The 13,992-nt window shown below is 38.5% G+C and overlaps 1 protein-coding gene across 3 annotated transcripts in view; it reads right to left on the bottom strand.

The window, feature by feature from the left end:
* RNF217 (ring finger protein 217) overlaps nt 1-13,992 on the bottom strand; it is a 115,510-nt gene that overhangs the window by 23,465 nt on the left and 78,053 nt on the right. For 2 of the 3 annotated variants that reach the window (XM_045842666.1, XM_045842667.1), the window contains exon 3: nt 4,215-4,379. In XM_045842666.1, coding sequence (XP_045698622.1) covers nt 4,215-4,379 — 165 coding nt within the window. Of the gene's footprint in view, nt 1-3,295; nt 3,426-4,214; nt 4,380-13,992 lie in introns of those variants that run through there. The other variant, XM_045842668.1, reaches the window with a different exon arrangement.

Genomic DNA, 13,992 nt, shown 5'->3' with positions numbered 1-13,992 from the left:
AATCCTTCTCCTCTCCAGCTGTTTGACCTGTAGCTTAGCTCATACTGTCATCATTCCCTTCTAGATGTCTACAACTATCTTCACATAATCAAGAACAACCAGCCTGACATATAAATCTATAACACCATTCCCCTGTTTACAGCTTTTCAGTCTGGAAGACAAAATCCTTGCTTCTTATTGTTGCATGCAAAGCTCAGACTTGTTTCCTTGTATAGCCCCACCTTTCACCACTTCCCTCTGTGAACCTTACTCAAAGGGAACCACAAAGTACTTGTGGCTATTTTTCTGCAGCACACACTTCCTGGCTTTGTGCCCTCGTACTTTTCATTGTAACACTCCCATTCTTGGATACCATCACTGTCGATCATGCCAAAATCTGTCCAATGATCTCTAATGACCTAGCTCTTTCTGGATTCCCCGAGATGAATGAGATGTCCCTTTCATCATGAACCGTCTCGCTCTATGCAAAGCCCGACTGAAGTACGACAGTGTTTTATCATTGTGAGTGTAACTACTGTCTCTCCTCTTCTGTGAGATTCATGAGAAAAAGGACCATGTTTAAAGAGCACATAATGGATTCTCACTAAAAGTCCATGTAAGGAGGAAAGAAAAATGACATTCGTTCATTCAAGAATTTTCCATTTAGTGCTACATAGGACCCAGCACTGCTCTAAATGCTGAAGCTACTTTAAGGACCAAGGTAGGTCAAAATCCTTGCTCTCAGGCCATAAAATATATCCACTATTTTAAATAGTGGTATGTAATATTGTGCCATGGAGAAATAATAAAGCATATAAGGGGCATATTATCCATTAGGGTAGGGGAAAGTGGTTACTGAGATGCTGAATTTTGTTCAAAGGCATGAAGGTGGGGTCTGGACATTGAGACATCTGAGCAAAGAATATTCCAGGCAAAGGGAAGAGCAAGTACAGAGACCCTGAGAAGGAAACCCGCCTGATGTTTCTGAAGTGCAGCAAGGAGGACAGCGTCGCTGGAGGAGGATGAAAGAAGTAGAGAGTGATGTCAGAGAAACAATGGTGTTGAGGCGTGTCCACAGTGTGACCTTGTAGGTCTGTCTAAAGTTTTGGCACCTCTGGCCACACTGGAAAAAGAGTTATCTTGGGCCACACATTAAATATATTGTGACACGTAATCACAAAAAAACATCTCATAATGTTTTAAGTAAATTCACACTTTTGTGTTGAGCTGCATTTATAGTCATCCTGAGTCACATGTGGCCTGAGGGCCTTATGCTGGACATCCCTGCCTTATAAGGTCATTATAAGAAACAACTTTAGCTTTGTGTGAGGTGGGGCCATGGAAGGTTTTGAGAGAGGGTGATGTGATCTGCCTTATGTTTAACAGCCTCACTTCTGCGTTAAGAACACTGTGAAGAATAAGAAAACAGTCTGGAGGCCATTGCAAAATCTTACAGAGAGAAAGGTGATGATGACCTGTAACCGGATTAATGACAGGGGGTGCCGAGATGTGGTCAGATCCTGAATACATCTCAAGGTACAATCTGTAAAGCTTCATGACTAGTGGACATGGGGCATGAGAGAAAGAGTGTCTGGGATGATACAAATTCTTGACCTGAGCAGCTAGAGCACTCGAGTTGCTATTTACTGAGATGGGGACATGAAGACAAGAACCTCTTGGGGAGAGGAGAATACACAGTGTCAGAGATGTCTACTAACGCAAATGAAGACACTGCGCAGGCATTTGGGAATATACCTTTTCTCATGGACCCCAAACTTTTGTTATGTTATTGAGTGCTGCCACCAGCAAAACTTGCACCCTGTTTTGAGTTCTAAGGTGAGCGTGCTGCAGAAACAAAAGCAACTCTTAAAACCTGAAAATAAAAAGAAACAGATCATCTAAGAAAGCTTTAGAGCCTGTAGCAAAACTGGCCCCACCTGTATTCATATGCAAATATTCCCCTGTCCACGCTGCTCACTGGACTTCAGCCCTTTCGGAGCATTCATCTGTAACTGAGGCTCTCAATGAGGTCTCTCAGCCTGTGGAAATGCCTCAGACATTTTTTTTTTTTTGGTAGGGGAATGTTTTGTTGTCACAAAGGTGGCTACTGCTGACATTTATGGCTGTCCTGCAATGCTGGGGCCATCTTGCTTATACTTTTCTAATGCATTAGACATTGATGTAGGTGAAAATCTGTTTATAAATATCTGGACATCGAACTCAGCTTCATTTTACAGATAAGTGCAAAATAATGTTTGTGTGGTTTTAATAGATAATGGATTATTTTTTTAATGATCTTTTTTAAGATTTTATTTATTCATTTTTAGAGAGAGAAGGGAGGGAGAAAGAGAGAGAGAGAGAAACATCAATGTGCGGTTGCTGGGGGCCATGGCCTGCAACCCAGGCATGTGCCCTGACTGGGAATTGAACCTGCGATGCTTTGGTTCGCAGCCTGTGCTCAATCCACTGAGCTACGCCAGCCAGGACGATAATGGATTATTTTTTAGTTATATAGTTACTGAGTAAAATGAGAATAGGTCAATTGTTTTAGAATTTAACTTTATTTTGTGTATCAGCCCAAAATAAGTGTCATGGTTTTGATATATACTGAGTTTTCTAGGACTATAACTATATAAATTCATAAGGATATGTACAGATATACTTATTTTTGCCTCATTTTAAAATGACAATTATATAGGATAGGTATTGATAACATTTCAGCTTCATTTAAAGTTTCTTAAATCCAAAGTTATGCATTATAAATATCTGTAAAAAATTGACTACTTCTTTATGTCTTTTAATGTCTTGGTACCTGAGCATTTATATGTTGAAATACATATAATTTCATTCCTATTTACATTAGGACAATGTATTAATTTTTAAATAAAATGATATATGCAGTCACATTTTAATTTAACCTCAGGATAGTAAACAAAATTTATAGTTATTTTTCATAAAAATAGGGCATTGGATGCAATACAGTTTATATCTTAGGACGTATCTGCCATTAAATAATCAGGCTCTCCCCCACAGCTAAGGTCTAGGTTTTGGCACACTAAGAAAACAGTAGGGATGATAACCACTACTCCAAAAGCAGTGACTTCAAGCAACGTGGAGAGTGAAAATGGGTAATTACTGGTGAAGGAGAAGTCATTTTATTTTCCGAACAGGCACTATTTGAAAGCAGTCATGAGCCCCACCCCCTCATATGCTTTGGCAGTGGTGTGTGTGGTGCCAGAGAACTGCGGGATTATCTCTAAGACCTAACATTCACACTCCATGTTCTTCAGCAACCACAGACGACACAGCTACCTACCGCTTGGCTATAAGAGCCCACGGACATGGCTTTTGTGCTAATTTTATGTGAAAAGCAGCAAATTAAGCATTCTCTGAAAATACATTCTTGTCCACAGCATCCTATTACAGGATTTAAGGTAATGGAATATCTAAAAGGAAATATAACAAGTAAATTTCCTTAATTCCAACATCACAATAAATTATTGATGAACATAATTCACTTTCCCCTATTACTTAACTTTTCTGAAACTGTTTCTACATCTTGAAATGGTAGTCATTCCCCTGTCCTCACAACATTCTTTTGAAAATTAAATGAGATAACAAATGTAACTTACCTACTGCATTACTATGTTTTACCAAAAGGTATTCAATAATTAAAATCTGGAAAGCATGTTGGAACTTAGCATCTTAAAACTGGAATTTGTAAAATTCCTAAGTACTGATTTTAACTCTTAGCTTCTAACTCACCATATTTACAAAAAGCAAATAATCAGTTCACTGCAACCCTGAAGTGACAAGCAATGGCAGCAGGAAAGACGAGCAAAGGCTTACAAGGGTTCAGAGCCTGCCTAATGGAGGAGTGATTATAATACATGAGGCAAACTGGAAATAATACTTTCATATTATTTTCATAATAGCTTTGCCCAGTGTACACATCTCCATTTTTCAATGCAAATTTTGAAGTGTAAAATCAATATTCATATGCAGCCTTCCTCAATTTCAAATGCAATGCAAATAGTAATATACAGTTCACATATAAAAATGTCAATTTAGTTATGCAATATAATTGCTCTTCTAAAATGAAACAGCAAATATTCTTTTTCTCCACACCTGCAATAATAAAACTATACATGCAATTCACTTCAATATTGTAATGATAGTATTCAGTGATATCCAGCTGCAATGTTTCTATCCTTTCCTTCTAAAGGTTATCTCACCTTGCACTTTGGACACTTCTGGGCATTCCTCTGCCCATGCTCAATTTCGCTGGCCCAGTGACGCAACAGTTTGTCTCCCTTTCTGTACTCCTTGCAGTTAACACCTTCATGCCAAGGAGAGTGGCACTTAAAACACCAGACGAATTGGCAAGTGGGGCACTGGATCTGTGTAAGGAAAAATAGGATTAAGTACTAGTAGAAACACTAAATGTGTCTAAAGGATAAAAATGGTGATGCCTGGGGAAATTACGGTAGCTAAAAGGTTACCATTTATTCAGATTTAAAGTATCTTCCCTTTACAAGATGTAAATGACAATGAAATATGACTTTTATTATTGAAAGAGTAAAGAAGTGCTTTGGCATAGCTGATTTGGCTGTATGCAATACATAAATTATGCTATACTAAAGTACGCTATACTATGCTATACTTTGCTACACTTAGCTATAAATTATGCTATACTTTGTATGCTATATTAAAATTAAACACTTGGGACATCCTGGAAATCAATTTGGTCTTAAGGCTTTCCCCTAGACTGAAACACAGAATAAAACCTGAAGGCTCACGATGCCCCAACTCCACACACTCAGGCTGTTCTTAAATTTGCCTTTCTCTTGACCCAATTTCCCAGGCATTTCCATTGTTCTTCTTATCAATGGCTTCATTCACTTTTATAAAAATCAAAACCTCACAGATACTTCAACAAATAAAAAAACACTGGCAAGTAAACTGCTATACCACCATCTGCCACGAAGCTCTGCCTAAAATAATGGACAATACTTTTTTAATTATAAAAAATAATACAAAGGATCTTACTAGAAATATATCAGTCTTGAGGGTTCTGTGGCCTGTTAGCTAGAAAACCACCAGGAAGATGTCTTTGCATTTTCATTGTGTGGCAGTACATGGGAGTGTGTGTGTTCATTGAAAATATCTGTTTTCCACATGACATGGAAGACTTTATCTGACTTCCTTTATTTTGAATGACAGTGGGTATCTCCTTCTCACAGTGTTTCTGGTCCTCACCCTCTGAAAACATATGAACATAACTTGGCTTTCCTAGACCTGTTTGATTAAAGTAACTTAATAAAATGTCTAATTATGAACAATACTGATAACTGATTAGTCTTCTCTGAGCTCCTGCATATGAACTACTTCATTGTAACATACGTGCATGTATTGACTACATTTTAAAAATTGGTTAAAATTTCTTTTGGTAAACTATACAAAATCATTACTTACTATTTTTGGAAAACTACTCTTGACAATGGTGGTTCCAACATATATATTAATTGAGGGACAATTATAACTACAACTCTTCCTTTCATAACTCAAAGCACTGCAGTCATCACTTATGTCATGAATACTGTTCTTCCCATGCAAATATGAAGTAACAAAAGTACTTGTCTTTATATCAAAATAAAATAATTTTTGTCAGAAAAGTTTAAAACCTTCATGTTTTATTTTTTTTGCAATTATGTCACATGGTAATGTTTATACTGCTGCAATACACACATGACTTAGTTGTATCACAAAATAATGCTGCAAAGTAGGTAAGAACACCACAAGTTTACAGAGGGGGGAACACAAGGCTCAGAGATTAAATAACTTGCCCCCATTAATATAGCAAGTATGTGTTAAAAAGAAATTTCAAAAAATGTCTGGCTCCAAGACCAGATTTTTTTTCACCATGCCAAAACTCTTTCTCACACTAAACAGCATTCTTTCTTTGATGACTGAAAACCAAACTGTAGAAGTCAAAGGTCATGTGATTAAAGTATTCGGTAAGTCAGAATTTTCCAGGATTACCAACATAAGGGGAAATTTGAAAATCTTTTCAAGATTTTACTCACATAAATTAAGATAACCCTTGGAATTTTTAGAAAAGGAGATTTTACTAGTTAGTCACTTAACTACTTTTGACTTTTCTGATCATTAAAGTATAAATAAGTCATATTTAAAGTAAGAAACGGAGTTAAAATGTGTGAGCTCCAGATGATAAAAGAATGTAACATGATCATTCCCCCATGTCACTGAACTATGAAGAAAAGATCTAAATATTTCAAGGGGCCTAAATGAATGTAATTTTCAAAGGTAATGGATGAAATGAGGAAGATGTCGAAAGATTTTGCTTTTCCTCAAGTATCTGCCATTATGTCAGATTGGTCTAAATACTTAATTCAGTTCTGTTACACTAGACATTACTCATAATTATAAATCACTGGACTCTAACATCATTTAATAAAAATAACTCTCTGGTTTTAAATGTCAGTCTTAGATTACATTTATGAAATGAATAGAAGAATGAATGTAATGGTACTTTGAAACTGGGATTGAATTCTATGGATGTTAGACATTATAATGGTCCAAGGGTATTTGGGACTGAGGGATGAACTGTCACATCTACGAATCTCTAATGAAGACCATTAGAAATGTATGATTGTCCTAAGGTCCCAGAATGATAAGGAATCTGACACTTGGTGTCAGTACCAGGGACTCTGGCTATTAAATGCTACTGTATATCCTACTGCCAATCCTTGCCATCAACATGGCAAGGTTTGACTTGGTGACAAACTTGTGAAAGGAGTTTTGCATCAATTTCTCAAGTAAGGATGAGTAATTCAAATTCAGGCTCTACTGCTTACTGTCTCTCACTGCAAATAGTAAACTAACTATTTCTTTGCTTTCGATTAAGAAATAAAGGGACTAATAACTGACTTCAATAATCTCGTTATTCAGAGACTGCACCTGAATGGTCTAAATGCCGACTTTTTGGTCTGAAGATGCCTTATGCATTCTGACCTTAACCATGTTCAAAATTGGCCTTACATAACACCCATGGAGACACCAACACGGCATCTTCTTCCATTACTTGCTTTACACTTATTCCTCCACATGAAATGCAATCTCACAATCACAAATTCCCACACAGAGTGCCTGCTCTCTGAGTGCTTCTATTCACACAGAGGTCACCATTCTCTATCTTTGCCATCAAGGTGCAGTCAGGGGAGCAGCACCATCGGCATCACCTGGGAGCTTGCTGGAAACAAAGAATCATGCCACACCCCAGACCTACTGACTCAGAGCTGCATTTAACAAGGTCCCCAGGTAGACAGGTTAAATTTTGAGAAGCACTGCTCTATACCATGTGACCCCATCTCCTGGGCCACAACTGATCTACACCAGGAACGAGCCCCTATGCCAAAAAACAGGCATCCAGTTGCTAGAAAGCAGCCTATGAGGTAGCTGATATTTGTTTTGTGTAGTCGGGCACCTACTGTTGAATAGATATTAACCAAGTTAGACAGTCTTTCTTGAGGAGGAAAATGGTGATACATACACACACTACCTTTGCTGTGAAGGCAAAGACAGAGGACAGCTTAGTGACCATAGCGCAGATCACAGGAAAAAAGGCAACAGCAGTCACAGCTAGTGAGACAATAAAGGGGCCCTCATGCTACCAGTGCTAGTGTCCAGTTCTCCATGAGGCCTGCTGGGGTGGTTGCTGAGACAGCCTGCCTGCCCTTCGGCTTCCTGTGGAGCCTTATAGTAAACCTCCTTAACTGACAGAGCTTGAGAGAGTACATCTCTGCTTCTTGTAATTGGAGAAAGTACAATGAACACAATCTGTCCACTGAAATCTTACCCAGATCAAATGCTGCTCGCTTCAAGATGTCTTCCCTGTTCGTACCAACCAGATTCGGTATCTGTCTTACAGAATGTGTAGATGTCCAATCTCCCTAACGGCCTGCAAGTTCACTGAGGGCAGAGGCTGCACTTCATTCATCTTGTATTTCCTGAGTTAAGCAGCACAGAGTTTCTGGCACATGGAAGGTACTCAGTAAATTACACTGGCTGACATTACATGAATTCAAAGAAAAGCCAACACATCTAATTTACGAGCAGCAACTGAGATGATATTACTTCTTAGGTTAGCAGATGATGTTTACTAAATATTTTAACCACATGGCATTTTACTGAGCATCATGATTAATGTGCAAACCCTTCTACAAGAGGCAGGGATGAAAATGTTTCAAGAATAAAGTTATCAGAGCTAGGAATCTTGACTTGTCCCAGAATCCATGAAATGTGAAATAGCTTTATATTGTATTTTTACTTTTGAATTCCTTTAGTTCTTCCAGAAATCTGGGCTATAATAACACTTGGATGACAGGTTAAACCAACCCACTTTACCTAAGCAAATGGTATTTTCTCTTGACAGTTCATCATGCCAAATAAAAAAATAACCCACAAAACAAAAAAAAAGTCAAAGTCAAAGAGCACTCCAATTAAACCTTTCTGTGTCTAAATTCTATAACACTCTTAATGTACATATTGGGTTGGCCAAAAAGTCCGTGTGGTTTTTTTCTGTAAAATAAAAGACACGTGTTTCATTTTTACCAATAATTTTACTGATTTGGATATTTTGAGTATGTTGGCTATCCCTGATGCACTATAGCACTGATTGTTTTCAATTAATGTCTTGATTTGATCACTACCAGTTTCAACTGGTCTCCCTGACTGTGGAGCATCATCCAGCGAGAAATCTCCAGCATGAAGCTTCGCAGACCACTTCTGACACGTCTGTCAGATCTGTCGGTCTGTCATCGCACCTTCTCCACACATTGACAAATCTTTTTGCATTTCAGTTGCATTTTTACCTTCTCGAAATAGAACATAATATGCCAAAAATGTTCTGTATTTTCTTCTATCTTCAATATTAAAATAGCTACACAAAGATTCACCAATTTTGATATGCTTTTTTAATGCACACTGATATGACAGCTGTCACAATAACAATCTAACAGCATAGTTTCAAGTGAAGTTAAAGACAACTAAGCACTACTAGAGACAACTTACGGGGAAAAAATGAATGTTTTGGCCAACCCAATCATTATTTTAAATAAATCACAAAATTATTGCCTATAAAACTCAAACTATTAGACAACATCCATGTGTGAATTTAGCATTTCCAATGTAAGCTAACCCAGTTTCCAAGAATAATTTGCTTTTTTAGAACTTCAAGCTAAGACAAATACTCCATAATAAGACATACTCATCAATTCACTTGCTTATAAAACAAATATTTATTGAGCACCTTCAAGCAACAGGTACTAAGTATTCTGGTGTTAGGCCCATAAAAAAGAATGTAAATACTTTTCCTCAAGGAATTTACTGAAGGGAGACAGACATAACCTCAGAGAGGTAACTAACCATGTACTAACTGCCAGAGGAGAAGCTTAGACAAGTGGGTGCTGTGGGAAAGATGCTTCAGGGAAGGCTAGAGGGTAGTGTTCAGATAGAATGTGGTTTTGAAATATGAGTGGAATGTCCCTGGGAAGAGTGATGGGGTCACACTTCAGGACCCACCACAGAGGCTTGAGAGCACAAGGTACAGTGGAAAATAGCAAGAGTTCTAGCATAGCTCAAACAGAGATGTCACTTCAGCTGGCTTGACCCCAACATTTGCCAAAGTGTTCCCAACCTGGGTCCAATTAGTCTTATATTAATGTACCTACACTCTTGCTGTTTCTCTCAAAAAACACTGTGGTCCCCAAAACTCATGCAATGTGAAGAACTTATGGCTGTCAGACTAGGGTTTGCCTAAAGAAACTAACCAATATGTAAATGGACAGGTCTCGTAGTTATAAAAAGTTTTTAACAATGTAAGATGGTTTTCTTGAAGAAGAGAATATTCTGAAGAAATGCATGGTATTAGAAAGACATCTTCCCTGGCTGGCGTAGCTCAGTGGATTGAGCGCGGGCTGCGAACCAAAGTGTCGCAGGTTTGATTCCCAGTCAAGGCACATGCCTGGGTTGCAGGCCATGGCCCCCAGCAACCACACATTGATTACTCTCTCTCTCTCTTTCTCCCTCCCTTCCGTCTCTAAAATAAATAAATAAAATCTTAAAAAAAAAGATGTCTTTGATGTTCAAACTAACACTAATTCCTTCCTTAAGTGATCAAATCCTAAAGCAAGATGGCAGAGGAGGGAGGTTCTCTACATGGGAAAGCATGGTTTGACTTCTTGCTGATTACCAGCATGTTTCAGGTATACCACTGAAGTCTGACATACACTTCAAAGTGATCACCACCAGAATCTACTTACCATCCTCTACCATGCAACTTACACCCCTCAACATTTTGAACTCCTTATCACCCCCAACCCACTTCCGCTTGGGTAACCACCAATGTGTTCTCTGTATCTATGAGTTTGTTTTTGTCTCACTTGGAATTTTTTTTTTTTTTGCCTTGATTCTTATCTCCTAAGGCTTTACCTCCTACTTGGGGATTTCTCCCTGACAGCAGTGCCAGTAACACAAGGGCTTCATGAAGCACTGCTCCCAGATCACAGTTCAAATTTGGCCAAGTTACCCTTCCCTTGATTTTTCACAGCTTCACTGAAACTAAACTGGAAAATTAAACAGAAACTTTCATAAGGGTTGGGGACCAAACAGGGACAAAAGTGTTCAATAGTGCCTAGGCTACCCAGGAGGCATTTGGTGGGTAGAGAGGATTCACGCACACGGCGGCGACTGCAGCGTTAGGTTTCCTTACAGACCTAAGAGGGTAAATGTGGCCAAGTAAGAATACAGAGTGCGGCTGGTGAAAAATGCACAGTCCTAACCTCTTCTAGGTCACTTTATGGTGAGCTCCAGACCTTGCTTAATTTTCTAACCACTATTCAGCAGGCCATCAGAGAGAAATGATTCTTTGCTTGTGTCTTGTGCTTAAGATCCAAGGGAATGACGTGATACGGCGAAGAAAAAAACACACACAAACAGTTCTCAGTCCCACTGCAGGCCAGCAGGTCAGTTTAGGGCAGTTGTGAGTCTTATTATTATAATTATGGTAGTTTTTTCTTGTCAGAGGTAGGCTAAAATATCAAAAGAATCCCAGTATTTGGCTTTTGCTATTAGAAGTTCAAGCACAAATAAGGACTCTATAAAATATTATGGCTAATTTGTATATCAAGAAAGCAACAAAGAACAACTTTAACAAAGCATCTCATTAGTAACTGCAGGGAGAAATGCATCCTAATAAAGTTTAGTAGCACTGCCTTATAGCTGTGTGATACATATTTTTTCAAAGGTAACATATATAACAGTCTATTTGTTTAAGCTGGCTTCTTTAAACTGGGCTAGATGACTTCACCTTTCACTCCCTCACAAATCTATGCCAGCAACAATCATTTAAGAACCAACATTTATTTTCTATCTGCTCCTGACATCAATGATACATTAATGCCAAGAAAACAGTGTGTATCATAAACTAAACTGATCTTGCAAGGCGGACGCATAGCTAATTCTCAATTTGCAAACACTGTCGACTAAAAGTGATGGTATTGGAAAAAATGAAGAGCAGGGCAGCACACTGCCTATATTTACATGGTAAAGATTTAAACATTTTTATATATTGAAAAAATCTCAAAATCTTCATGAGAAGGAGGCGTAAGCACTGTTCATTCATTCATCCATTCATCTATTTAATTTATGCATACATGCAAATTATTTATCAGACGTACAATCGAAGAGGTACAGCTGGGATATGAACAAACAAAAAATTGATAGGCCCCCAGAAGCAGGAAAAGTGGGCAGCCATTGTCATTGCTAGGGCCAAAAAGCAAAGGGAGTAAAGAAGTTTCTGGAGCTCAGGGAGAATAAGAAACATGGGGGAGGATACAGCCAGGGTCACATGGAGGTACTGCCAGAGCTTCGCACTGACTTAGGAAGACAGTGAGGAAGCAGTGCATCTACTGTTCTCTCCTTATCCTTCTAACTTCTGCCAATGCCAACCTAGGCCAGATGTCAATAGAATTCGAGATGGTAAGGAGTCTGGAGAACAATTCCAAAGGGGCACTTCCTAGAGTACAGGAAGGAGGAGAAGTCAGAGAAGGTTCAGACACAGGAAGAGGATCAAATCAGTGTTACCTGAATTTCAGCCTTTCACTTCAGCATTATTTAAACTATATCAATTAGGAATAACAACCCCCTTGATTTGATTATATTCTTAAAGACCTTAGAAAAGTTTTTTACCACTTGAGAAAGGAATGTATATGTGCAGTTTTGTAAAATGTAATTACAAGTCAGAAGGTTTATACTTAGGAGAGAGAAACAGGAATGCTAAACACATAAAGTAAGAACACAACAAGTTTCCCAGGGTGTTGGCTTTTTTCTCGTACATTACAATGAGTCCAGACGACATTCTGTGAGTTACCAAGGTTTTGTTCAATGTTTGTGGGAAGAAGGGTGGGGACTATTCTTTGTTTTGCCTCAAGGAAACCATAAAGAGAATCACTGCTAATGTCTTCCCTGTGTTGACTTATGTATGCCCTTCAATGCACTTCAAATCCACATGAAAAGGGGGGTCATTTATTGGTTTAAACTTGCAAATAAGAAGGAAAACTAGAACTGTCCATACTTCAGTGAAATAATGCTATTTAATCATTTTCAATCCTCTTCTCTCTTCCTTGAAAAACCAGAATATTCCCTACTTCCCCAGGATACTCTTTTCATTTCTGGGAATTCAAGGATCATCATTCTCCCTCCCCGCCCTCCCTCAAATATTACTACTTTTCTGGAATTCTCTTTGGTGCCCCAAAGGGTCTTCAGACTTAACATCATTAACACACTTTAAATTGAATTAGTTTTCCACCTCCCAAACCCACTCTTCTTCCTCAAGACACAATTTCGTCTTTCCTTTACTCCCAGCATCCATCGGCCACCCAATCTTTTATTCCACCTCCATTCTTTTTGATTCCTCCATCCCCTTCCCAGTAACTTAGGGTTGCTCATTCTGCTGCCATTGCCAAAAATGAGGACAAGCACAATACCTTCTAGCACGTGTTGAGGGCACTTAGGATGTGTCAGAGATGGTGCTAAGAACTTTATATGTGTGACCTCATTTAATCCTTACTACACACTCATGGCATTTACCACTAAGTGAGGTAGAAACTGTACTCAAGGTTACAGAGCTAATATGTGGCAGGCTGAGAGTTTCAATCTTATTTAAAACTAGTGCTCTTTCTACTTTTTCCAGCTTGACAAATTCAAATATTCAAGGCTTAGTTTAACATGTTTATTCTTTTTTTTAATTTTTAAAAAGATTTTATTTATTTATTTTTAGAGAGGGAAGGGAGAGAGAAAGAGAGAGAGAAACATCAATGTGCAGTTGCTAGGGGTCATGGCCTGCAACCCACTCATGTGCCCTGACTGGGAATCAAACCCGCCACACTCGGGTTCGCAGCTCGAGCTCAATCCACTGAGCTATGCCAGCCAGGGCTTACGTGTTTATTCTTTGATGAAGCCTTCCCACTCTCTCCTATCCTTTGTTTTTCTATGCTCTCAGTATTTTTCACCCATGTTTATTACAATACACATTGTTATTTATGCATCTGTTCATTTATTAGTTCCTTCAACAAACATATTTTGAGAGCACAGTCTACCTGACATAGTCATGATACAGGTTATCAGCAGTAAGCAAGCCTGTACTTGGCCTCTTAGAGACCAGTGGGGAAGAGAGACTTTAAGCAAATAACCATACAAATACACCACAAAATCCCAATGATAACTGCTATGAAGAGAAACTGTAGGCGTTCGTGATGTGTCTGTCCCCAGGCATCACACGGATGCCATTAAAGCCACAATCTCAAGTTTTTTATTTCCCCAACACTAACTTGTTCCCTCTACTGATATGCGGTTGGAGTTGAATTAATAAATTATAGGAACTGTTTAGTTTAGAAATTAGATTTCTAATTGGGAAATGAAAGTAACTTTGCA

This window comes from Phyllostomus hastatus, unplaced genomic scaffold (assembly GCF_019186645.2).
Source record: "Phyllostomus hastatus isolate PE091 unplaced genomic scaffold, TTU_PhHast_1.1 phas_contig_40, whole genome shotgun sequence".
NCBI classification, from domain to species: Eukaryota; Metazoa; Chordata; class Mammalia; order Chiroptera; family Phyllostomidae; genus Phyllostomus; species Phyllostomus hastatus.
Note: the sequence above shows the minus strand (reverse complement) of the source record. Positions and strands in the feature narration are given on the sequence as shown.